Below are 26,414 nucleotides of genomic sequence, written 5' to 3'. Positions count from 1 at the left end.
TAGAAAAGAAATAAAAGTTACTATCTGATAAAATTTTGATCACAAGAATATTCAAGGCTGTCATTGCTGAAGCCACTGATTTGGACAGTGCCATATTCATCAAAGCTTATTTCTTTTGTCAAGCAAAAAACCAGAATCTGAAGACTAAATCTTTTGAAATATGATTTATAGTTCTGCACTGTAGTATCTCATGTTCATAATTTATGTCATTGCTACATGGGTAGTTCATTATAGTTTGTTTTCTTTGGGGTTTTTAAGTAGGAAGAGTTGATGTTAGAGTCCGTAAGAATGTTGGATCCTTGACACAGTGGCTTGCTTTTGTGGAGAGGTATAAGGGTACTTGGAGGTGACATGTGCCAAGTTGAAAACACACAACTTAAAAACAGGAGAGGGGAGGAAAACCCCCACAATCAATTTAAAAAAACCCCCAAACTCGACAAAAAAACCCTCTCAAAATGAGCTTGTTGGTATGCATGTGCTTTCAGAATTTTGCTTTGCCCCAAGTTTGGTGTGTCTGGGCACCATGTTGTGCCCAGCAGGAGCTGACAGGAATTAGCTCAGGCACTGCAGCCATGTGCCCAGCAATAAATAACATGGATGTAAAGGCTTACAAGTCTTAATTTGTGTCCTTGAACTGTTGCAAGTGCAGTGCGTGTTCTGGGAGGAGAGGGCTGACTGTGGGTAGGCAGAGGAGGGATGGAGACCCTTGCTCATTGTGCTGACATGTGCAGCAAGAGGTTGCAGTGGTCTTTTCATTAGATCTGCATACATACATCTTTCCTGTCTCAAATCCTCTTTACAACTGTAGATCTTATAGGAAAGTATCAATCTTTAAAAATTCCTGGCATAAAAAAAGTCAGCTGTTACCTTAAAAAAGTTACTGTCACCCTTCAAAAAGTAGTAATATGCTCAAAAGTTGGGTTTTCTTTCTGGTCTGACTTTGTCCGGAGAACATTCTGGTATTATGGTTGACAATGAAGATATTTTTTTTCTCCCCAAAAAGATACTTAGTTACTGCAGTGAAATAGCCACTTTCTGTTTATGTTTTTAATAAATTGTGCCCCTGAAAGCATGTCTGACTTTAAAGCGGTTTTCCCAGGCCTTTAATTCCTCTTGTGCTTCTCCCCTTGACCCTTACCCAAGTTTTTAACAACCTTTTTGAACAGTGAGTTGTCATTAACTGCTGCACTAGTGCCAAGTCCAAGGGTAATGTAACCTCTCTGATCCTGCTCCACAACCACCTTACGCCTCTGAGGTGGAGCACCACACTGACTACTCATGGTACCCATTTGCCTAATGGGGGTAAATTTCTAACATGAAGATGCCTATCAGGAAAGGGTATGGTAAGCACTCTGTTACTTTTGTTCTTATCCATGATACATAAGCAAATTAATGAGTTTCTGCTTTTTAAGTAGTATCATAGAATCATAGAATATGGTGTCAAAAGCTTTACTGAAATCAACTGGCTGCCATTGATCAACTAGGTGGGTTACCTTGTTATAAAAGTGAATCATTGCTGTTCACAAGCAAAGATCAAGGAGTGCATCTTTCCTAGTCAGCTCCCTTAGTACCATGAAGTTATCATCCAGGTGTTTCAGGAGTCTTCTGGACCTGCTTGTACCAGCTGTGGGGTATTCCTATAGTATATTAGCATATCTGAGCACTATCTCTGTCAATGACTTACTGCTCATTTGTTCCCTGTTCAGCCAATTAAGCTGAGGTGCTTGAGGCAGAAGGGTTACTGTAGCCAGCATTGTAGAGGGAGAGCATTCCCCTCACAGCTCCTCAATCCCCATGGCTGGGTGCTGGTTTAGAGCAGGTCAGCTGGGATCAGATATGAAGCCTTGAGCTCACACCTCTCTGCACAGGGGGAAGCCCTCTGGTAGCCTTGACAACCTCCTCAAAGCTCACAGATGAGACTCTGCTTCATCATTCTATAATGCTGCTCTCCCCTCCCCATTCCTGGCAAATTTGTCAGGGTTGTGACAATAAAGCTGGGGAATAATGGGGAAATCAGAACAGTATCTAATGCAATGAGAGGAATAAAGCTCAAGAGCGTACCTCTTGCAGCCTCTCTACTGTATTCAGTCAGTGTGTTTCTGGAGCCCTGTGCAAGTTAGATTTGAGCATAACTTCTAATTAGGTATCTGGGTCATGTTTGACACGCTCTTGGTTCAGCATTGACGTTTCTGTGCTCCTACTTAGCTCTAAATTTGCCAGCTGTTTTCCTTAAATAATTCCACTTTCCACTAAAGGATTGTGCATCTTATGTAATTACACCCACAGTAGAGTGAGGGCAGTCATAGGGACACAGAGGTAGAAATAGCTCGTTTTTTTACACCAGCCTTGGCATTCCTTAATTGAATCATTAAAATTTGGATTCCCACCTCTGCTCTGACAAGCTGCTTTAGCTCTGCTGAGCTCTCATTCATAACATCTAGACTGTGTCAATTTAGGTACAGCTCTGGAAACAGCTGTCCTCTGTGCCACTGAGTCCTCTAGTCCTTGTCTGTCAACTGTTTAATCCAGAAATGTCAAGATTAAATTCGCTTTCATTACTTCTCTTCAGTAGTCAAAGGATTTCTTACCAGTTTGGATAGATTCAGGAATGAGCTGCATGAGTTTTCTTCAAAATAGTCTCAGGCTATGTAGCATTTTCTGAAACCAGGGATCACATTATGCGAGCTGAAATAGTAGCAGCACTATAGGAGCAGATTGTGAGAGCACTGGAAAGGTCTCTCTGGGGTGTAGGAAAAAAACTTTGCATGTGCAGTATCATGCTGGAGGTTTGTCAGTCTGAGACTACTGTTGTTAAAGTAGGGTTCATTCCATTAGGGTCCATGCTGTTGAAATAGAGATCTCAAAAAAAGATGTCTTATTTTGTCACCACCCACTCCTCTTTCCTGGGATTCCTGGGCTAGTCTGTTCATAGAAAAGGCAATGCCCATTTTAGGGACAGTTTATTTGAGATTTGCATCTGTATATTGCAGTACATTTTTACATTTTTACTAGTACATTTTTTAAAATGCTTATATTTTAAAATGAAAAAATCCTGATGCTCCTCCTCCTAGCTCCCCCTTTAGTCCCTCTCACTGTTGGCAGATTCTACACAGCCTCACCCACTGTGGTTTGCTTCAAGCCCACAATCATTTCATTCCTCACTTAGTACCAGTAACCATCAGCACCTTCTGATGTTCTCCTTTTCCTCCCAGCTTCACACTTTCCTCTCTCCACTTATGCTTGGAGCAGCCTCTCACAGCCTGCATACCAGGTACATTGATGATTATTAAAGGGGTGCTTTCAGAAAGCTTTTGCATATTTCAAGTGCCTTTCATTTTTCCAGAATGAAAGCCCATATTAACCACCCTTACACAGCAATGAAGAAGACAGGTTAAACACAAGCAGCTGAGCTCTTTGCCTGTGGTTTCCCGTGGGCTTTGTGTCTTCCATTGCTAAACTGTGCAGTCTGACAGCACCCTTCTGAGATTTTAATATAACCGTTCCCACAACTGATGTTAGACATGAAGGAGGTAGCTTAGGTGACCATGGAGACCTAGATACAAGACCATCCCTTTCCTAGCTATCATGAGTGGAGTCACAGCAAGCAGGATGCTGACAGAAGCCACAGTACCAATACAGCCCAGATGATGAACAGATCAAGAGCAATCCTGCTGAGAAGGATGTGGGGATGCTGGTGGATGAGAGGCTGGACATGAGCTGTCAATGTGCACTGGCAGCCCAGAAGGCCAGACATGTCTTGGGCTGCATCAAAAGCAGCATGGCAAGAGTTGAGGGCCCCTTTACTCCACTCTGGTGAGACCCCACCTGGAGTTCTGCTACCAGCTCTGGGCTCCCCAGCAGAGGAAGGACATCAACCTGTTGGATTGAGTCCAGAGAAGGGCCACAGAGTTGATTAGAGGGATGGAGCACCTCTCCTATGAGGAAAGGCTGAGAGAATTGGGATTGTTCAGCCTGGAAAAGAGAAAGCTTTGAGGTAATCTGATTGTGGCCTTTCAGAACCTGAAGAGAGCCTATAACAAAGATGGAGATAGACTATTTACAAGAGCATGGGGTAACAGGACAAGAGGGAATGGCTTCAAACTGACAGTAGGTTTAGATTAGATATTAGGGAAAAATTCTTTACTGTGAGCATGGTGAGGCACTGGAACAGGTTGCCCAGAGAAGCTGTGGATGCCCAGTCCCTGGAGGTGTTTAAGGCCAGGCTGGATGGAGCTCTGAGCAACCTGGTGCAGTGAAGGGTGTCCCTGCCTGTGGTAGGGACACTAGAACTAGATGATCTTCAAGGTCCCTTCCAACCCAAGCCATTCTATGATTCAATGAAAATAGTCCACATTTCTCAGGGATTATAGCAGATGTGCTCTAATGCATGGCAAGACAGCACATAGGAATGGGGGCTTGAAGGTATGTGAGGAGAGGCTGAAAAGCTGTCATGATTGTGATGGTCATCTACAAGTGCATATTTTCACCTTTGGCTAACAGTGATTGTTAATATGGACCTGGAGGTTTGCCCTGAAAAACAGGAGGGGTATCCTTTGCAGATGATACCTAGAGAGGTTGATTAATATGCTGCCACAGCAAGAGGTAAAACCTGCAGATGCTTTGCGTCATGTCTGCATAGGTCCGTTGAGCCACCTTCCTGGCTTTGCTAAATTAAAGTAGCATCTGCTCTTCAGCTGTGTCACTTGGCAGTACCTGATCAGCTTGACTGGGTCTCTGAACTTGTTTCTGCCTCTCTTTGCTGAGGGAAGGAGGCAGTCACAGTTCATCCTGTCTTGTCCTATTGCATAGCAAACTTGATTTCTGGAGAGGCATTGCGGAATTCCACTTCTAATGAAAACCTACATAGAATCACACATTAACATGAATGGAAGCTTCCTTTTGTTTTGTTACATAAGCTTATCTTTTTTTGTTTGTTTGTTTCTTCTTGGTCTTTTTAGGTCAAGCTTCTGGTGCTAAAAATTGTAATTTCATGGTATGTTTTGATGGCATGGGATACTATGCAACCTATTCTCTATAAATAATCAGAGGTACCAGAGAGGGCTGTAGAAGTGATGATAATTTGCAATACCATTATTTTGAGTGAGAACTTGCTGAAGGGCCTCTGGAGTCTAGAGCGGCTGTGCTGTATGTGTTAAGGGAACTTGCTGCAGGTGCTCTATTCTGAGGTGGGTTTCTACAGAACAGTTGTGAGAGAGACTGCAGGATCTCTGCTGGTGTTGGGATACAAGTTTCCTGAAAGAGTAATTTCCCATGAAGCCAGGCTGCTGTGGGTATCCATGCATGCAGCTGCCCTTGGATCACCCTGTGGTGCAGATGATACCTTTGCAAGCTCCCTTTTGGTGCTGGGAGGGACAGAAGATAGGGCATGTGCTTTTCAGGTGTGTTCTTTCCCTCCTTCTTCTGCCTTTTTCCTCATAACCTGCAGCTGCTGAAGGCACTGGTCTCACCTACTGAGACATGAGTATACAGAAGATTTCTCTGAAGTAACACTTAGCTAACATGGAGCAAGTTATAGGTGTGAACTGCAAAAGGCAGGCTCTAAGGGGTGTAGTGAGAATGCCCACTTTGTGTCAAACCAATGGCCACCAGCAGCCCTGTAGCGGATACTGAGGATAGTATATAAGAACTAAACCAATGTTTAGCAATACTGCGGAGGTATATTCCTCAGTCTCCAGCTGTCTGCCAAGACAGACAGGGTGGGGGACACAGTCAGATGTTTTGCTATTCCATTTTGATTTGATTTGTATTTGCATTCTTCAGAAATGTGGAACAAATGTTTTTACCTCACAGTAAAGATAAAAAAGCCTTCTAGGAAATAGTTTGGAATATGGTTATAATATTTCCATCATTTTACACTGACATACATAAAATCCTGCAAATGTGCACATAATGTACTTTTTAGGTTGTGGGTGACAGACACAAAGGTGTACTGTCATAGACATGGACTTTGGTGTTTGAGTGGCGGAACATTCAGGTTAACATGTAGATGTTTCAAGCAGTCCTTTGCTCCTGACTGATGCAGCAAGTGACAGTGGGACTAGATGAACAGTGTAGGTCACTTTCAAATGAAATATTCCGTTGTATTCTAGTCAAGTAACCATCCCAGCTAGTTAGTTGAAAAGGCTGGCTAAAAACATGCTTTTGTACTTCTAGTGCCAGGGAGAACCAACTGCTTTGTCCAGGAAGATCCTGCACTGTTTACCTTTAGCACCTGGGACATCTCACCCTTACTGTCGAGGCATGCTTGGTTTTCATCTTTCTCTGCAGTTCAAGGAAGTGATTCACCCTTCCTTATCCCATCACATCCCACCTGAACATGCTCAGCTTATTACTATCCTTGTTTGCCTTTGACATCACTCCTGTTTTCTCTTATTTTCTCTGGGCTGTGCTTAAATCATGCAAACGGCTTTAGCCTGTTATGCGTGTTTAGGATCATGCTGAATGGTGGCATTTTGATGCAAAACTTGTGTGTTTGGTTTTTAGATTTTGGATTTATAGATATAGCTGGAATGTAAAAAAAAAAAATCAAAAATCCACCAAGTGTGTGGTTTACAGTTAATCAAATCCTACAGAGCAATTTGTCCGTTTAATGTTGCATTATTTAGTACTTTCATGAAAGAAATGATCCAGTTACCCTTAAAGGAGAGTTTTAATATATGTCATCGGTCATTTTAGAAGAAATCTTTGCAGTACTGGAATTAACTGATCTGAATTACATAGCTCTTTATTTTACTGTGTATGAATTAAAATGTTTGCACGTTGTAGATGTGGTTTTTTTAAATACATAATTGTACATACGAAACCATAAAGAAAAACATATGTCCAGATTTTCCCAGAAATCTTAATCTGATTTATAAAATTCTGACTGCTGAATTGTAAAGCAAAAGGAAATAACCTGATGAGTTATAGAATTTATTCGAGGCCTGTATGCCAGCTCAAGAAAGAGATGAATGTTTGAAACCAAGTGCAGGGTCCTCCAATATCTGTGTGGCTAGGTGAAACACTTGAAGCACCTTTGAAAAAGTAAGCCTGGCATTAAAAAATGGCTCAAACTATCATGTCCATACATCTTGTTGAAAGCAGGCTGGAATGTAGGCTCCTGAGGGCCTTTCAGTTTTGAAAACAGAACAAAGGACTCTTAAGTAAGTTTTGAAACTTGTGGCCAGCTTTTTTTTTTTTAATACAGAAAGGTTGTCTGTAGGACAGCTTTTTGTCGTGTTGGTATTTTGTCTGGGGTTGACATCCTTTGCAGTCAAAAGATGTAACAAATCTGTCTAGGGGTAATTCTCAAAAGCATACATGGTTATTAGCCTGCCATGGCCAAGTTACAATCAGAGGGAAATGTCCATGTCTTTGTGTATTCGAGGAGGCAAAGGGTTGCAAACAACTAGAGAGAGGAAATGGAGAAGCAGGCAACGAGGTGTATTTGTCTTGCTCTCAAAATTACTATGTTAGAATACGAAATTACAGACAACATACAAATACCCAATAATTTAGTTTCATAAAAGGGAGTGTTCTAAACCAGCATAAACATATAATTACTTCAAAATAGATTTAAGACAAAAATGCATATGTAATAACCAGATGATAAAATTGCAGAGATCTTAATGGGAAAAAAAAAAAAGATCTGAGTGTGTTTCTCATAAATGCAGGGTCCTGGGGTGAAAGTGCAAAATAAGCAGAAGATAAATAAGGCATTTCCCTGCCTGGTGCCTTTTCTTCTTGCTTCTTTTGGTAACCTGTGAGTGACTTCAGTGGAGACGGCATCCCTCTGTCTCCGGGGCCGCGGAGAGGACACTGCTCCTTTCCGCCTGGGGTCTGTGCTCGCTGCTCTTACCTGCAAAATCAGTTACATCTTAAGAAGATGAGCGGCACCTAAACAAGAGTTGCGCGCCCCATCTGGTTTTCCAGGGGCCTCACCTCCCACTGCAGTCCCCGGTGCGCCGGCGGCGGGCGGGTTTCGGAGCAGGTACTTGAGCGCGGGGCACTCGCCCGTCCGGGGCCCCGACCCTGGCGCTGCCTCCCATTCCGTGGGCAACACTACCACCTCCCGGCCGCCTGCCCGCCCTCCCCTGCCGCTGCCCGGCCCCGCGGGCTGCATCAGAGAGCGATGCGGGGAGAGCTCGGCCTCCCGGCTGCCTCCCGGAAGCTTGGGGCAAGGAGGAGGAAGGATGGACAAAAGGTGAAACGAGGGAAGGAGCGATATGCATTTTAAATGAGAATGTGATCTGAAAGTATTGGAAGAATGTTTGTAATACCAGGAAAGATTTGTTTTCAAATCTTTCATTGTAATAAGCGTTGATTTTGCCATAAAATCCAGGTGGTGTGCTCCGGGTTCTGCAGTCGGTGCCGGGAACTTTCTAAATTAGGTTTCTAGCAGATGTGCTCACCCCTGTACACCAGCCTTTGCTTTCCGTCGCTGTTCCTTGAGGCGGAGCTGTCGCTGTGTCACCCGTGTCAGCCAGCTCACTGCACCACCGGTGCCATCTGTGCTCGCCCAGCGCCTGCTGGTGGGGCCCCCAGAACATTGCAACATAAACCTGAACGGCTGTTCAAGGCAAACACACGACTCTTGTGAGCACTAGTGACATGTATTTACTTTTATTTTATTTTTCATTTTAATATTTACGGGAAGGGGTTTTTTTAGAGTATTTACATTGTTCTAGTTTCTACAGTCACTTGTGAAACTATTCTCTGAAGATATTTTAAGACCCCTCTCCCAGAACTTCTGATGAATTAAAATGCTTACCAAGACCGTACTGTACACAGTATTGCTGACTTGAAAAAAACTTTTTGCTTTACATAGAGAAGATTTTGAAATTTACCTATTTGGAAACTAAAGGCAGCAGAATGTGTTTTAATGCATTACAAGGTTGTTTTTTGCAAATCTGCTCAGGCAAACTGTTTCTGCTGAGAAATGCTATAAGGTTCGAGGTTGTTCCTCCCAGGACACTCACTAGGACATGGCTGAATTCAGAGCGCACAAAATATCTGATGTGTATAACTGATGTGCCCAGTGGTATATTTCTAGAGAGCAAAACCAGACTGGGTTTATCAAGAGTCAGCAGAGACAGTCAACAGCTTACTCTTGTGACTTGTGAGATTTCCAGAAAGAAGTGAGTGAAACTGCTGAGTCTCAGACCGAGGTTGTTGGATGGAACTAGGCAAGCAGCAGCACTGTTTGCTTTCTCTCATTGCTGTCAGGTGTTGCACCACGAAGCTCTCTGAAACACAAGAGCTGCTTTGGAGCAACCCATCAACTTTTCCAAGTCCAAACCTATACTTATATTGAAGGAAGTTAAATAAAATGTTGCTTTTCTAATTCTTGGAGGAAAAAAAAAACAGAAAGAAAGGAAGGAAAATATTTTATTACATTCCCTCTATCTTATTTTGAAAACAAAAATCCTTTATAAAATTCATAGACAGATATTTTGCAGTTCTAAGCTACTTGGTGTTTTGACATTAGATTCAATTATTTAAACTGAATTGTACTACAGTGCAGCTTTCAGCTTTGCAAAATGCTTCTTGCTTTCATAGGTTATTTGGTAAAATAAACTTGAAGGATTTACCAGATAGGAATTGCAATTTTAAAATATAGGTATTTAGGAGATGATGATTGTTATTTTTACAACTTCTATTATAGTGTGCATCTCTGTGAAACCAATCAAATGTAAGGAAGAACAAATAATTTACCTATTTTGAACTTGTTAATTATGACTAACAGATTTTTGCTTGTTGATTGTTTCAATGTTGTCATTAAATTCTTCTACACATTTAAAATTCCCACTGTTACATATCTCTGCCCAAATTTGAAATGCAGGAACAAGCTGTTGCCAGCAAAATCAGTTGCTCCTTGCCAGTATAAGTACCTTTAACATATGGCTTAAGGAGCCTTGTTTAAAACATGGCCTCTAGTGTTAGTGCCAATATGGCACTATGTTTTGCATGGCACTAAGTAAATTGTCAACAATTGCTATACAGTTGAAATTCATCTGGCATTACCCTTCACTAAAAGAAATTATATGTGCAACCTTAATCCTGCTGGAGAATTGTCCCTGATTGACTGCTGCACCAGTATAGAGCTCTAGCGAAGCCAACTGCACTCCAGGGCAAGCCAGCATTATAAATGATTGAAAGACCTAGCAGGGGAAGGGGTGTGAAAGCTGTACAATATTGAGTATTTCATTTTAAGGACAATGAACTCCTGGAGGGAAAAAAGCTACAGATGTTGGGTCATTTAATTTTCCAGGTAATGTGACTATTACTGAATCACTGCAAACACTGTGTGTGGTTCTCAACCTTTCCTGAAGAATAAGGGAAAAAAAGTGTCAGGGTATGTCAGAGTGAAGTTGGTTTCTTAGAGAATTTGGTAATGCTAACTATTCTTGTCTGTATTAGAGATCACAGATGTTGCTGCAATTAACATGGAAGTGTGTGATCTTGGGAAAGAGAGATCTGTTATGGCCAGAGCTCTTTAGGAGGTTTAAAAATTGACTTCTGCTAACAGAATTACTGTGGAAAATGGTAGGAATCCAGTGTAGGTAAGGACTACAATGCCAGATCTCCTAGTAAGTAAATATTGTGCCAAAATCATTAAAATGCTGCAGCTTTCAGATCACTTTGCTGTCTTGCACAACTCAGTGACATTTACACCTTTACAGGGAAACTGTTGTAACACTGATGAGGAAAAGGAGGATCTTGATGTGACAGCCTTTGAAGCTCAGTTTGTGAATGAGGACGTGGTGCGAAGTGACCTGATAGTCGCATGCTGAAGTACACCAGTCACCTTCTATATTTTATCAATTTTCTTGTTTCCTGGAGAAGAAAATTTGCTATTAAAAGTATTAATATGTGATTAAAATTACAGAAATACTGCCTTTGATTTAAAGGCTGTGCACATGAATTGAATAGCAGTAAAAATGTTTCAGCACTAACAAGATCTGACACAGGAATCTTCAAAAGCCCCAATTCCAGCAGTGCTCAGAGTTGCTTCCTTTGCTGTTTTGTTGCCAAATCATTTTGACAATGTGAGGAACAGCGCCTAAACACTACTATATGGCAGGGAGCCAAACTGCTGAGCTGTGTCAGCCACTTCAGTAGTCTGAGTAATGCAAAGGCAGAGCACCCTGAAAAGCAACTGTAAATTTATGATCAATAGTTGGTGTAAAGGTGCATCTCAAGACATCCTGAGTTCTTAGTGATTTGTAAAAGGTGGTAATTTGTGATGCTATTACAAAATGCTGTTACTACTGCTGCTGGGTACTGCAAGGTACCATTTTCCTGCCTCTTGTATACCTCTATAACATCTTGCAAGGCAACATGCTTATCTTCTGTGGGTGTTATAGGAGGGAAAGGTATGGGTTTGAATGACACAAAGTGTGAAACTGCCAATTTTTGGGTTTTTTTTTTTCGGTTTCCTCCCATACTTATAGTAACAGCAGTTTGATCTGAGTTGTATTTGAGGAGAGAATAAGATTTGGGCACAGGTCACACAGTATGTCTAATTTAGAGCATGCCAAATTCTAGCCAAGCAAAGCACCAGCAGGGGGGATTGCACTAGGTGTTATAGTATATTCTGGGTTCTGGAGGGCATGTGCATTTGGGTTTATCAGCACGTTTTTTGATGTCAGGTCTGTCTCTAGATAGCACAGACATGATGGCAGCTCATGGTTTTCCAAGGCAGGTTAGAAATATTTAGCACAAGTGAATCAGTGTGGCTGCCCCATGACCAAGCTGCTGCTTGGTATCTCTCGGTGTGAGCAAAGGCCAGTGTGTAAGCAGTCAAAGGCACTAAGTGTCGGGTGTGAGGGCTGGAACGATGTGACACAGCCCTGTTGAAGTGTAGTGAGAACAACGCTGAGGCTGGCGTAGCACCAAATGCTTTATAGCAGTGCAGGTCAACTGGAAAAAGACCTTTTGCTGGTATCGCTTTTTTTCCAGTTGAGGACCTGGTTTAAGCTGTCCTGGCAGACCTCTTTTACTGGGATTAACTGTGCATCCATTAAGAGGTTTGCTAACTCAGCCTCACTAATACCACTGTGTAGAGCAATCAGTTTAGATCCAGGGCTTTCAGATAGTGTCATCCTTCTGGTCCTCCGCACTGGCTACCTGCTTTTAGGTGTTGGTGATGGGAGGGTATTGCAAGCCAGAAACCTGTCTTTGGGCATGTCTGCTGTTACTTTCTTTCTTGCCTTGTAAAGCTACCTGAACTATTTTCAGATGGGCAGCATTGTAAGGAAATTAATCTGGCTGGGGTATCTCTGAGATCTTAAGATCCAATTTATCTTTGTTACCTGGGTGAATTAGCCCACGCAGAACTCTGCACTCTCATGTCATTCATTGATTCCTGCCTAGTGAAAATCTCCTTCTACAGGTCTGCATTGTAGAGGGTACATGAGCTTTGGTAGCCTGGCCAATATGATGAAAAGGCAAAAGTCCCTCCAAATTGCAGTTCAGAAGAAGGAGGTATTAATAGGGTGAAAGTACACAGGAATTTGGATTTTGCAATTCTAAATCTCCATCTTTCAAATTTCTTATCTGTTTATATTTAAAATACAGACAGGAGAGATTGTATGTGTGTGTGTTACATGTAAAATGCATATTGGAGACAAAGATCAAATTTACACTGCAGTGCTGGTGGTTAAATTACAAATTTGCAGGCCATTACTTTGTAGGTGATTTCAAAGTGTATTAGCACTTTGTTGCTAAAAATTCTGATTCAGTTCTTAAAGCACACAAGCAGCTCTGTGACTGTGCTTTGTTGCCCTTTGCCTGGTCCCGTTCCCTGAGCTGACTCCCTCAGCTGCTCATCTTCTCTCCCCACCGTGACTACAGAGGCCTTTGGCGTTTTCTGTCTCCTTGGAAGATTGTCTTCTGTCAGTCTCCCAACAGCTCAAATGTCTATCAACACCTTGCAGGGCAGCCACGAGTCTGGGTCATGACTTCCTGTTGTGAGAGAATTTATTAGTAGACTTGGTGTTAATTTTGCTTCAGGAACTAGAACGTGCACAAGCCAAACATCGGAGTTGTTAATTTTAATAGACTTCGGATAAATCTGTGATCAAATTATCATATGGGTTTGTTTACACGGATGCGGGCACTCATATTTATAAATACCTCACATTGTTGTCTGGAAAAGGCAGAGGATCAGAGATTTTGAAACTATTAAATTTACATATATTCCATCCATGTTGTTGTTTTATCATCCTGGAATGTCCACAGGCAACTTAGCTCCATATGCTCTTTTCCACATTCCCACCAAGCACCATTCTTACTTCACACGAAGTAATAAGTTTTCAATTTATTTTTTTTTAAAGAAAAATAAATTGTAAATTCAAGCTCTCAAAAGTTACAATGAACAAAAGACTCTTCAGAAAGTTTGGCTTCTTTGATCAAAAAGGGGTAACACTCCTGCTGCTAATGGTTGTTAATAATTCACAAACAAGATTTAAAGTGAGAATAACATAAAGGAAAACTGCTATTGCTAGAAGCTCTGAGCTGTTGTAGCTTTGATGATGCTCCTTAAGCTGTTGTAGCTTTGATGATGCTCCTTGCTGACACTGAGTGGTGCAATTACCACATGCTGGAGGAGAGCTGCAATTACCACATTTTCTGAATCAACTGCTGAGATATTTTTTTAGTTGGCATTCGTATTTATTTATGTACTCATTGTACGTAAATTTTAAAAAGTGCTTCCCCAATACTTGTAACAGAATACCAGAGAGAGACATAGATATTTCTTTCTTTTTTTTTCCCTACCATAAAAATAATCCCTACTGTGAGCAGTAGTCTGTACTTCCAACCTAGCTGAAATCACTGTGGGAGTCAGTGGGGAGCTCTGTGTAAGAAAAATTGTAGCATGGAGTGCTGGGGGCCTTGAGAAATTTTGTATGAAATTGTTTTGCCCTTTATCATGGGTGGTGTTCATTGTTTATTTTCGCAAGCACAGTGGTAAAAGTGGGGATAATTAACCTTTTTGCTGTGGATTTACCAAGGACTCAGAGCTGTTTGGGGAAGGACTCAAATGTATTATTTTCATTAAATAGTGTGATTGCTGTGATTGGCAGCACAAAAAGCAGCTTAAGTGTCTGCTCATACACCTATGAATGTATTCTTATGACATTTCAGCTGCTTGTGATTTTTTTTCTCCTGTCTTGCTTTTCTGATAGAAATATTTAAAGATTGCTCTGAGTTCGGGAGCAAATTGTTTGGAAAATTTGGTGCTAAAATGAGTTCATCTATTTTCAAGAATGAAGTGACAGGACATATTTTCACCCCTTCATCAAAAGACTGTCTGGACCCTGAGTTTGGAGATGATTGACAACAGAGACCAGGCACGTAGTTTGTTTGCCCATGGAATGTGTCATGGCACGTATAGTAAAGGTCTAAAAGGGAGCTGAACAGTTCAAATTTTCAGGTTTTGTTTTGGGAAAAAAAACAAACAAGAAAACAAAAAAACCCTGACCCCAGTCAGACCACAAAAAACCCCTCACCTGCCATGAAAAAGTATTTACTACTTTCTTTAAAATCATTAAAATATGTTCAGAAAATATTAGAGTTACAGTAACACTGGAAAAAGACAGGAAATAATCAAGCAATCTTATGTCTCCTTCTGTAGACATGTATATATGACAAATTCTTTTATGTTATGATTGGATGATATTTTTAAATTTTTTAAGACCTTGCTTTCTTCTGTGTTAGTATTTGTCCCTGCAGTGTAAGGCTGTGAGCAATCTGAGATCCAAAGTATTCCACCTCATCAGCTGTAGTTACTGGATGGCATCCAGCGATCAGGCCTTAGCTTACCCAATACTGTCAGAAAGGACAAACTTTAGTCCTTGGTCTCCAATGCCACAGCTGGCCACACAAGATGTCCCATGTCAAATCCCTGTGGAGCTCCACATGTCAGTACTTGTCAGCTCTGTCAGGACACAGAAAAAAAAAAAAGGCGGTTGTCTTATCAGGCCTAAAAAGAAATGTAAAAATGCACACATTTGCTGAAGTTTCAGAAATATTCTTCTATTTTTTGTTTGTATACATATGCGTGTGTACTAAGCCTTGTCAGGGACATGCTTAGTCCATTGGATGACAAGCAGATCCAATGTTTCTGGCTCCTTTGCTCAGATACAGAGGTACAGTCTCCACTCCGGGCAGCATATCTTTAGAAATTGCTGGAGGAGGGTATGTTGTTCTGTCTGCCTTTGCCGTTTCACACAGCATGTGGAAGATGCATCTTCTGGAAGAGGTAGAACAGCATGGGTTGAATAGACAAGATACTAAATACAGTGGTGGTGACTCACCTCATCAGCTGCATCTTGCCAATGGCCTCACACCTTGTGAACTTTATTTAATTTATCTTTCAGTGGCTGACCACCATGTCGACAGGCAATGGCCACCTTAGAACGCTAGCTACTGTTATGGAGTCACTGAGACTGAAGATAAAATGGAGAAAACAGCAAGAAATATAAAACTGCTAGTCTGTCTCTAAACACACAGCTGGATAAATGGTCATTGTGAATCTGTTTGTGCATGAAAATACAGCTATTCTGTTAGTATGAAGCAACTTGATCTACTTCAGCTTCAAAGAAGAGCCTAAGGCAAAAAGATATGTTTCATTATATGTGAGAAGGAAATAGATATTCATAGGCTATTGACTATCCTTGAACTGAGCATTCTGACTCAGAGGAAATGTAGATGTATAGAGAGGAGCACAGAGAAGATGGAAGCCATTCCTCTAACTGGATCCAGCAATACTTCCTATTATGAAAACACACTCAACTATTTGTTATCAAAATATTTCAAATGCCCTGTTACTGTATAACGGAAACATGTCAGAGTCAGGGTTTCCCTTGGATGTCCTCTGAAAGAGTTTGAGAAGTGTGAAATCTGAGAAACAGAACATTTTTGGGGAGGGGGAAGGTGAGTAATGTGAGGACTGTCCACTGGGCTTTTAATCTACAGGAGAGGTTAAAATTATGTTTTCTGAAAAACTTGCATATCAAGGTATTTGTATCTTGGTCTGACAGAGGAGTCTTGTAAAGGAATCACTCAAGTCTTCACCATGTCTTATAAGGATAAATCTGAATTTTCTCCTTTGTTGAAGAGCATAAGTAGTATTTCTAAGTTGGCAAAAGTAGGTTTCAGTGGTAGAAACTTCCACAAGCAGAGGCAGAGCCAATGTGTAAGGGTAACCCTAAAAATTGGAGGTGTTATGGGAGATGACAGTAAAGAGTTTTCATTATGATTGAATATTAATTAGTGACATGGCTATTAATGATGACAGTAATTAACAGAGGAAGGAAAGACTTGTCATTGTCCCAAGGGTGAGTAATGAGTCTTGGCAGGTGATAAATAATGGTTCAGCAAACTCAGCAGAAAGATAATCTGTCTGCCTCAGGACAACTGGAGAACAGCTATAACATCTTTCAGGCTCTTGGCAATATTCAGGAATGACTTCATGTTTTTAACAGAGACAAATTAAAATTCCTGATCTTAAGTGCTGCTTATATTCTGGAGTGGCTGATCACAGGAGTTGTGTTTGAATCATACCTTCAGCTTACTTGCCCCTTTTAAACCCTTCTTAATGGGCAAGAAAGACTGGGGAACCAGCTTTCAGTGTTACTTGAATTTTATATTGTAGTTTGATGGAAATTGAATAGGTTCCTGAAAAGCGGCCTAGAGCTGGGGACATGATCATTCTCTGTAAAAATGGTGGGACTTAATCCTGCATTAAGTATTCCTATACATCTGGAAAGGGATCATGGAAAATGTACTTCACCTCCCTTGAGCAAATCAGTGTAACATTCCAAATGTTTTTCAGGTACCGGCTGTCACATCACTTGGCAATGCAATGCCTAAGAGATCACTACAAACCTGTAACCTGAGACCAAAATCAGGAGAAACAGTGGCCTTTTTATTTTGGGGGATGAAATGAAAATCCAGGAAAGATTCCGATTTCACTTGAATCAAGACAATATTTTGTGAGGTTTTGTTTTGTTTCTAACAATAGAGAAGCACTTCAGTTTGAGTCTTCTTGAATTAGTTTTCTAACCAGAACTGCTGTGTTCTGTCTTTAAAATAGTTTTGTTTTATAAAAGGTGAAAGGGAACATTCATGTTTATTAAATAGAATACTTTATTAACAAACTTGTCAAAACAGCATTTGCTGGCTCTAAACATATTCCCCATATGTTATTCAGCTACCAGTGTTCACTAGATATGTTCTCAGTTAGCAGATAATTTTGGACCCCTCATACGTATTTTTCTGAATAAATTTGTTGTTCACAAAAAAATGACGTGACCTCAGGATGCATCTGGCAAGGTGGTTTCAGTAGAGACAAGGAAGTGCTGGCACCATTGCCAGAGTCATTGGTTGGATGTTCTGCAGTTCTGGTAACCCCAGTGTGAAGAAACGGATTTAAATTTGAAAAGTTGATGAATAGTAAAGTAGAGGGGGAGACCATCTTGAGAGACATTACAAGAGTTCGGTTGGTTTAGTGAAATGGAGATAGGGAGACAAAAGTGTTAGCCCACTGTAGAAACATTCAGGAGAAACTGTCAAGGAAGAAGAATAATTCTTTTCCTTCAATGATAATGCAGGTATGATATAAAATGCATATAAATTGCACATTAACAAACTTAGGCTCTGAAGTTACAAGAACAGTTCAATCTATAAAAAAAAAATTAAAAAAAAAAAGTCTTCTGGAATAACTTTCCAGATTGTATAGGGGCAACTGAAATTGCTCCTAGGTGGAGTTAGCAGGTGTGGAGAATGACCACATTGCTGAGAATACAAGCTTGTGAGGTTGGTCCTTTAGTGTCAGGTGCATTGATACCTTAAAGACAAATTGAGACAATGCCCAGCTGCTGCTTCTTGCTCACATCTCTTTACCCACTACTTAAATGAAATCAGATGCTTCCCTTATCATCAGGAGCTCTGCTGGTTGTCTGCAGGGAACAGATAGGTTATTTCACTGCCTTGTGTGGGGATTGGTAGAGGTCAGATCCATATCCTGCTTGCTGCTGAAGCCTGACTGAAGAGGGTTTACTGGTGCTCCTTGTAGTGTTGTCGGTCTACTTATATTGTCAGGAGAGTGGGAGCTGCTATCCCCTTCTGTTTGTGGTAGAGCCTATACTTTTTTTTGGGAATTTCACCTGTAAAGGAGAGTTAGTCAGACCTGCATATAATTGCAGGGACTTGGGGCACTAGCAGTGCCTGTTGTCTCTCTCGTGGCACATTGTAATTGTGACTCCTTTATTGTATTTAAGGTTTGCTGAGGGCATAGGATAGTCTTGTCCACATCTGAGCTCAGAAGTGCTCCATGCAAATAAGTTCCTCTGGGATTTTAGTAAGCCTGAACTATAGCAAGTTTGCAGGCAACACAAAACTGTGAGGAGCTGTTGACTCCCTCAAAGGCAGGGAGGCTCTGCAGAGAGACCTCGACAAATTAGAGGACTGGGCAAATACCAACCATGTGAAGTTCAGCAAGGGAAAGTGCCAGATTCTGCATCTGGGATGAGGCAACCCTGGATGTACATACAGAGGGGGGAATGAGGTCGATGGTCGATGGCCCTGGCATCCAGGAGGGCCAACTGTGTCTGGGGGGGCCTCAGGCAAAGCATCGCCAGCCGGTCGAGGGAGGGGATTGTCCCGCTTTACTCTGCACTGGTGCAGCCTCACCTTGAATATCATGTGCAGTTTTGGGCACTACAATGTAAGAAGGATACAAAGCTCTTAGAGAGTGTCCACAGGAGGGCAGCAAAGATGGTGAAGGGCTTTAAGGGGAAGCCATATGAGGAGCAGCTGAGGTCACTTGGTGTGTTCATCCTAGAGAAGAGGAGACTGAGGGGAGACCTCATTGCAGTTACAACTGAGGAGAATCAGAGGGGCAGGCAGTGATCTCTTCTCTGTGGTGACCAGTGACAGGACCCGAGGGAAGGGCCTGAAGTTGTGTCAGGGAAAGTTTAGGTTGGATATTAGAAAAAGGTTCTTCACCCAGAGGGTGTTTGGGCACTGGAACAGGTTCCCCAGGGAAGTGTCATGGTGCCAAGCCTGCCACAGTTCAAGAACTGTTTGGACAATGCTCTCAGGCACATGGTGTGACTCTTGGGGATGATCCTGTGCAGGACTAAGGATTGGACCTGAAGATCCTTGTGGGTCCCTTCCAGCTCAGCATATTCTGTGATTCTGTGATTCATGTGGTTGGTCAGTTCCTTTTTGTATGCTATCTTCAACTGATACATCACAAAACATAGCACAGCTCATTAAGGAGGGTAAGACTGGAGGCTGCTTGGGCTGTACTGTCCATACCCTGGTTTAGTTTGTGATCTCAAGCAACAATGGCAAAGAGCAACATCAGGACCTTAAACTTCAGAAGAACAAAATTCCAGCTGTTTAAAATATTAGTGGATGAGATCCTGTGGGAAGCTGTCCTTAGGGACAGAGGAGCTGACCAGAGCTGGCAGCTCTTTACAGACACTTTACTTAGAGTACAAGAGTTTTCCATTTCAGTGTATAGGAAATCAAGCCAGGCAGGCATGGCTGAGCACAGATCTGCCTCTCAAACTGAGGAGCAAGAAAGAAATTCAGTCTGTGGAAGGCAGGGACATGTAGCCTGGAAAAGAGTACAGGGATACAGTTCAGATGTGTCCCTGCACATGGGATCAGGAAAGCTAAGGCACAGATGGAATGGGATTTGGCAAGAGATGTGAAAAATAACGAAAAGGGATTCTACAAGTACATAGGTCAAAAAAGAAAGGCCAAGGACAGTCTTCCCCGCCTGATAAAAGAGAAAGGAGAACTGGTAACAATAGATGTGGAGAAGGCCAAGGTACTCAGTGAGTCCTTTCTACTGTACATGAAGAGCAGGTTCAAGGCCACCTGGTGAAACTGAATAGGCACAAGACTATAGGGCCTGATGAGATGCATCCAGGGTCCTGAGGGAACTGGCTGATGTGGTTGCCAAGTCACTCCATCACATTTGAAAATTCATGATGGTCAGGACAAGTCCCTGGTACCTGGAAAAAGGGAAACATCACTCCCATTTTTAAGAAGGGGAGAAGGGAAGACCCAGGGAAGTACACACCAGTGAGCCTCCCTTCTGTGCCTGGGAAGATCATGGAGCAGATCCTCATGGAAGCAATGTTAAGATGCATACAAGACAAGGAGGTGATCCAAGACAGGCCAGCATGACTTCACTAAGGACAAATCGTGCCCAGTCTGGTGCCCTTCTACGATGGAGTGACTGCAGCAGTTGACATGGAAGACCAACTGATGTCATCTACCTAGACTTCTTTAAGACCTTTGACATGGTCCCATATGACATCCTAACCTCTAAATTGAAGAGAGATGGATTTAAACAGTGGACTATTCAGTGGATTGGGATGTATTAGCTGGATGGATGCAGCCATAGGGTTGTGGTCAATGGCTCTACATCCAGGTGGAGGCTGGAGACAAGTGGTGTCCCTCACGGCTCTGTCTTGGGACTGGTGCTCTTTAATATCTTCATCAATGGCACAGACAGCGAGATTAAGTGCACCTTCAGCAAGTTTGCAGGTGACACAACAGAAAGATGGGATGCCATCCAGAGGGGCCTGGATAAGCTTGAGAAGTGGACCCTTCCGGTCATCAGGTCCTGCACTTGGTTTGAGGCAATCCCAGACCTGAGTACAGACTGGGAGATGAGTTCATCATGAGCAGCCATGCAGAAAAGGACTGCAGGGTTCTTGTGGATGAAAAGCTGGACAGGATCCAGCAACATGCGCTTGCAGCCCAGAAAACCAACCACATCCTGGGCTGCATCAAAAGCAGCATGGCCAGCAGGTTGAGGGACAGGATTCTGCCCCGCTACTTTATTCTTGGGAGACCCCACTTGAAACAGAGCATCAGCACAAGAAGGATTTGGACCTGCTGGAGTGAGTCCAGAGGAGGGACACAAAGATGATCAGAGGGTTGGAGCACTTCTTCTGTGACAACAGGCTGAGAGAGGTGGAACTGTTCAGCCTGGAGAAGAGAAGGTTCCAAGGAGACCGTATTGTAGCGTTCCAGTACTTAAGGTGGGGCTTATAAAAGAGAGGGAATGCAACTTTTTACATGGGCAGATAGGGATAGGACAAGGGGTAATGGTAATTAGGTAATTAGGACTAGGTGTAAAGAATTTTTTTACAATGAAGGTGATGAGGCAGTGGAACAGGTTGCCCAGAGAAGTTGTGGGCTCCCCATCTATGGAAGTGTTCAGGCCAGGTTAGACAGGGCTTTGAGCAACCTGGTCTAGTGGGTGGTATCCCTGTCCATGACAGGGGAATGTGAACTGGTTATTTTTAGAGTGCTTCCAGCCCAGGCAAGTCTATGATTCTATAGAATATTACTGAAGCTATTAGTCCACTGTATGCAAATGCAAATATTTCTCAGTAAATTGACTGTATGCTGAGAAGGGCTTGGTGTTATGTCTGCACCCAGACATGGTGTCATTAGGTTGTGCTGCACACTGTTGTAACTTGGTATGGACTTGCTAAATTGCCTCCAAGTGTCTTTGCTGATTGCCTTTGATTTTGGACAACTCAAGTCAGCTGGCTTGTACAGACCATTATGTTTCATTTTAAGCTTAACTTTCTGAGTGTGTGATTTAACTAAATTTTGCTGCCCTGTCACATTGTATTTTGATAACAGGCCTTAGCTTCTACTGAACAGTGATAAGTTTTCCACTTGTATCATTTTCATGCAAGCAACAGAGAGGCTGCATACATGTAGAGGATTAATCCTAGAGAACTTGATGCTCTTTATAAGGTAGCAACAAGTTTCATAATACTTGGTGGGCCCTGAAAACCTAATGAATTGCCTGATGGACCTTAAAGACTCACTTCTCTGCTCCTGGCCACCAATCAGCTTGTGTGATCACTAGCAGGTGACAGTCCCTTGGTTACAGGCACTCTGAATACCACTTCCTTCTCCAAGACATTGCTTGTCTCTGGCATGAGCAAGACCCTCCTCTGTCTTTTTTTGAGTGATGTTTCAGTTTTGTATATTAAATGCGTGAGGTACCAGTAAAAGCTCCTTCATCTCCTTTCAACTAGTGCTTGCATAAATGTAACTGTATGCTGAGGTGAGAGAGAAGCAAATGGGAGACAAGTTACATGGAACCACTAGAGTAATATCTGACTTAAAGTATGTTGTTTTCTATCACACAGAAAACTTCTTGGGACTTATTACATAACCATGTAATTGCAGTGTAGCACAAGAAGGAAAAACATTCTGCAGCCTCAGTGGAGATAAAAAAGAAAACGGAGTAAAGTTCATGTCAGTTCTATTGCATCTATCTCAGTGTTATCTTTCTCTAGGCCTCTCAAACCCTGTGGTCTACGTGTTTAATACTTTCTTCTTTGTTTGTTAAGGTTCTGATATTGTGCAGTGGCTTATGAGGAACCTCAGCATTGAGGATACAGGTAAGGTGACCACAGTTGAGGAGGAGCAGGTACTCCATCTATATTGTGTGTGCTATTAGACAATAATTACTATTTTGTTGCAGTATACAATACCAGTAAAACAACACAATTGATTTAAGCATTGGAGGGAAGGAAGAGGGAAAGAGTTAGGACTCAGTATCTTAATGAAGTCTACATTGCAGCACAGAGAAATATCATTGTAGGAGTTTTAGCTTGTCTGTGAAACTGTTGCTACCTAGGGAAGACTGACTGATTTTAAATTTGTTCGCAGACTTAGAAAGGAAGTTGGTGTATGTGTGTGGTTAAGCAGGCAAATGCAGTAGCAGGTTTTCATGGTGAGAAGAAAGGGGAGCCATGACTGGTGGGACATGCTGGCCAAGGATGACACAGACACCGTCATGGGATCAGGTGACAGCCTCCAATTTATCACAGCAGATAGCTAAATCAACAGATAGATAAATGGATAATCAGCCGTAAAGAGTGATCGGTGCATGGGCACAGTCCAAATAGTTCACTCTTCAGAGAAAACAAAATAATTTTGACACAGTTATGATCTATTGAGAAAAGAGGAAAAAAAGATCTGCAGATCCAGAAGTTTCTTTTTCTTTTCAGGAAAGGGAAAAAATCCAGAATGTCAGCTACCAGTTCTTTTGCTGCCTTACTGTCACCATGTGAAAGCAGAGAGAGTGTTGTATCCTCCAGCAGGACATCCCTATAAACACATCCCTTCTCATGAGTCCTGTCAGGTCCCAAATATGAATTTCAGCTGCAAACAATAGCTTTATTATCTACCTGGGGGTGCATGAGCAGCTGATGTGTATTTTTCAGTCCTGAGAAAGTTGATGCAGCTTTTGACAGCTGGCATTGGTTGAAAATCTGTGCAGCTGTGCCTGTGTGCTGGTGAAGGTTGCCCTGGCAGCACTAGGAAATGTATTCTTCTTTGCCTCTGCACCAGTTTTTCTCTAACAAGTGGCAATGCTACAGTGTCAGGATGTGTCGTTATGAATAAATATCCTGCTAATGACCTGATGTTGCAGGTGTTTGTTGGATTTGTTAGAGGCAAGTGAGGTTCACTGATGGAACAGGCTTCTTGTCAGCTGTCACCTGTGGTGGATAATGTGCTTTGAAATTAATTTCATGTTCTAGAGCTGAACTAGTGTGTGACATTTTGTGAACACAAAACTAGCAGGTTAAACTTTTGAGTGGTGTTTCATCTGTGTTGTAAAGCTGAATTCTGCACTCCTGCTTTGCATGGTTTGGTTGGAAGTAGTAACGATGGGGTGTGGGTGCAGAGAGGCATGTGGACACCAGACTTCACAAGTCATCACCAGAGCTGCTGTTGAAAGCAGAGAAATGTGCAGTGCACGTCTCCCTGTGTTTTTTTTCTCTTTCACAGGGGAAGCAATACACTTGGGAAGTCTCATTGCTGCACAAGGTTATGTCTTTCCGATCTCAGACCATGTCCTTACCCTGAAAGATGATGGGACGTTCTATCGTTTTCAGGTTGGTGAGCCCTCTGACTCCCTTGTGGCCCCTTCCACTGTCCCGGCGGTAATACAGCTGACACTGCCCACCCTTTATTCCTGAGCAACCACTAGGTCTATGAAGCCAGGGATTGAGGCTATCTTGGTAGAGGCCTAAGGAAGTTATGAAGTCTTTTCAAAAAGATCTGCTTTAAAATCGCAAATTACACTCTACTACTTTCTTACCTACAGTTTTTACATAAATTAATGGGTACGTCCTGTGATTATTTTTGATATGTTATTTCAAGGCTGTTGTACTCAGATTTGAGCTAAGCCATGAGAAAGAAAATGGCTTTCAGGCTCTAACTCTGGCTCTAACTCTGGCACAGAATTGAGTAGCCATTCTTCTGTGCAAAATGGAGGGCAAACTTAGGAGTTGGACATTTAAGCTTTGGCACAGCAGAAAATTCCAAGTTTTACCCTCTCTTGCTTGCAGATTGGTATGGGAGGGGGCAAGCTTCAGACTTTGGCTCTTTACAAAGGATGTGTAACCTTGGCAGTCACCTAAACTGGGACATCTATATCCCTCAGTGTCCCTGTGCCTCCAGATGTGCTGAATTTTTAAAGCATCCTGTGCTTGAGTTCTATGCCCTGTCCAAAGTCTGCCACTGTCAGCTTCTTAGATAACTGAGTGCTTGTGCTGCAACAACTCCTTTTGGACAGATTGTATAACTTTAGAAGAAGTGGTAAGTCCAAACCTGGAGTCCTACTGCCTAATCCTGCTGTCTGAATTTGTGTTTTTCTGTTACATGATCTCAGTCAGATCCCTTCTCTTTCCTGTGACCTCTTTTCTGTTCACCCTGCTGTTCCTCCTTTACATTTTCTTCCTCTTTTTTAGCTTTTATTTGAAAAGGTGGTTCTGCACTTTGCATCTGATGTTGCTGCTGCTCACTGTCCTGCTAATGTGGTATTTTATTATCATGTGTGACCAATATCATGGTGAACAAAGAAGCCCAGGAGATCACAGACCTCCTCTTATCTCACCCCACCTTCTGGTTATCACACATCATTCAGACACAAATTTTTCATTACAATTCCTTTTCTTTTCTGAAAGTTCTGCTTTCCTGTCATGTAAGATGTGACAGAAGCAGGAGCAATACTGATTGCCCATTTAGCTGTATTTTTCTCTTTTTTAAAAGGATGAGACTGTAAGAAGTTGTCCTGTGCAGCTCTGAGGAGCTACATTTCAGTATAATATAATTTCCTTTTCTTGTTTTAAGTCTGTGTAAACCACATCATCAAACTGACTGCTTGTTGACTTTTTTCCTTATCTTTTCTTACAACTTTTGCATATTCCTTCCTTGTTGTCATTTCTTGCAACAGACCTCCTCAGATGTTCTCTGCAAAAATAACCTGATAGAATCACATTTCCTTTCCACTACTCTCATCTTGCTACTTTTTACCTCAACATCAGTCCCTCCTTTAACAGTAGCTCTTCATATTCTGAAGTTCTTAAGATATATATAATTGAGTATTAAACCCTGTATTATTTGAATACTCCATGTTTTCTCACTGTACTTTGGTGCAAGGAATAGTCTATGTGTTAATGTCCTATGCCCATCTGTGGCCTTACATCAGTAGTGCAAAGCAGTGTTCTGTAATTTGTGTGATCACTGGGACATTATTTTTCATTTATGTTAAATCTGAAATACAGCCACATACAGTAATGTCTTGTAATTAATTGTAGCAACGGCAATATGCAGACCTGGATAGAAAACAAAAGCAGTAAGCTTAGCGGGACTTCTGCTTTTGGAATGACTCTAAACAGCTAAGTTTTGACCTCTGCCATCTGCTATAATTAAAAAGTAAATTGTTTTGTAGTCTGCCAACCACACTGGTAACTGCTCCAAAAAAGCAAGTGCTATATAGCATATAGATAAGGCCATGAGGTTTGTCATGCTTTAAAAAAATATAAAAATTCAGGTTGTGAATTTCTGGGGAAAGAGAAGGTTCTTAAGAATAAAGGATAAGAGGTCCACATTCAAATGAGCTGGCAACAAGGTCTAAAATTTTGTCAGGACACTGGACATTCTCCTCAAGAGATGCTTGTATTACAGCATCTCTATTTACCTGCACTGAGGAATGTTAAAAGTCATACCTTTCTGGAAAAGCATTCTCACTAATATGGAGATCTGTAGCAGTGTTTTCCCCTGAGGGCAGAGACTGGGTGGTTGACTTTGTGATTCTTCTTTTTGTACTTGTTTTTCTGCATTTGAATTGCTTTTCATCTCTTAAATTGCAAAAATGTCTATGCTTTTTCTTAGGCACCATACTTTTGGCCCTCAAATTGCTGGGAACCAGAAAACACAGATTATGGTGAGTATAATTATTTCATTGTAGAAAGTTAGTACAGAAAGTCTGTGATGGGAAAAAGTGTCCTTAAAATAATTACTGCTTGCCATCTAAACCCTTCATCCACATAGTTGTCAGA

The 26,414-nt window shown here is 41.9% G+C and overlaps 1 protein-coding gene across 5 annotated transcripts in view; it reads left to right on the top strand.

Annotated features, from left to right (window-relative positions):
- Window positions 1–26,414, top strand: part of RGS6 (regulator of G protein signaling 6) — a 266,760-nt gene that overhangs the window by 168,539 nt on the left and 71,807 nt on the right. For all 5 annotated transcript variants that reach the window (XM_032690524.1, XM_032690526.1, XM_032690521.1 and 2 more), the window contains exons 4-6: window positions 22,410–22,460; window positions 23,857–23,963; window positions 26,248–26,299. In XM_032690524.1, the coding sequence (XP_032546415.1) occupies window positions 22,410–22,460; window positions 23,857–23,963; window positions 26,248–26,299 (210 nt within the window). The remainder of the gene's footprint in view (window positions 1–22,409; window positions 22,461–23,856; window positions 23,964–26,247; window positions 26,300–26,414) is intronic.

The sequence above is a fragment of the Chiroxiphia lanceolata genome, chromosome 6 (assembly GCF_009829145.1).
Source record: "Chiroxiphia lanceolata isolate bChiLan1 chromosome 6, bChiLan1.pri, whole genome shotgun sequence".
Lineage (NCBI taxonomy): Eukaryota > Metazoa > Chordata > Aves > Passeriformes > Pipridae > Chiroxiphia > Chiroxiphia lanceolata.
Note: the sequence above shows the minus strand (reverse complement) of the source record. Positions and strands in the feature narration are given on the sequence as shown.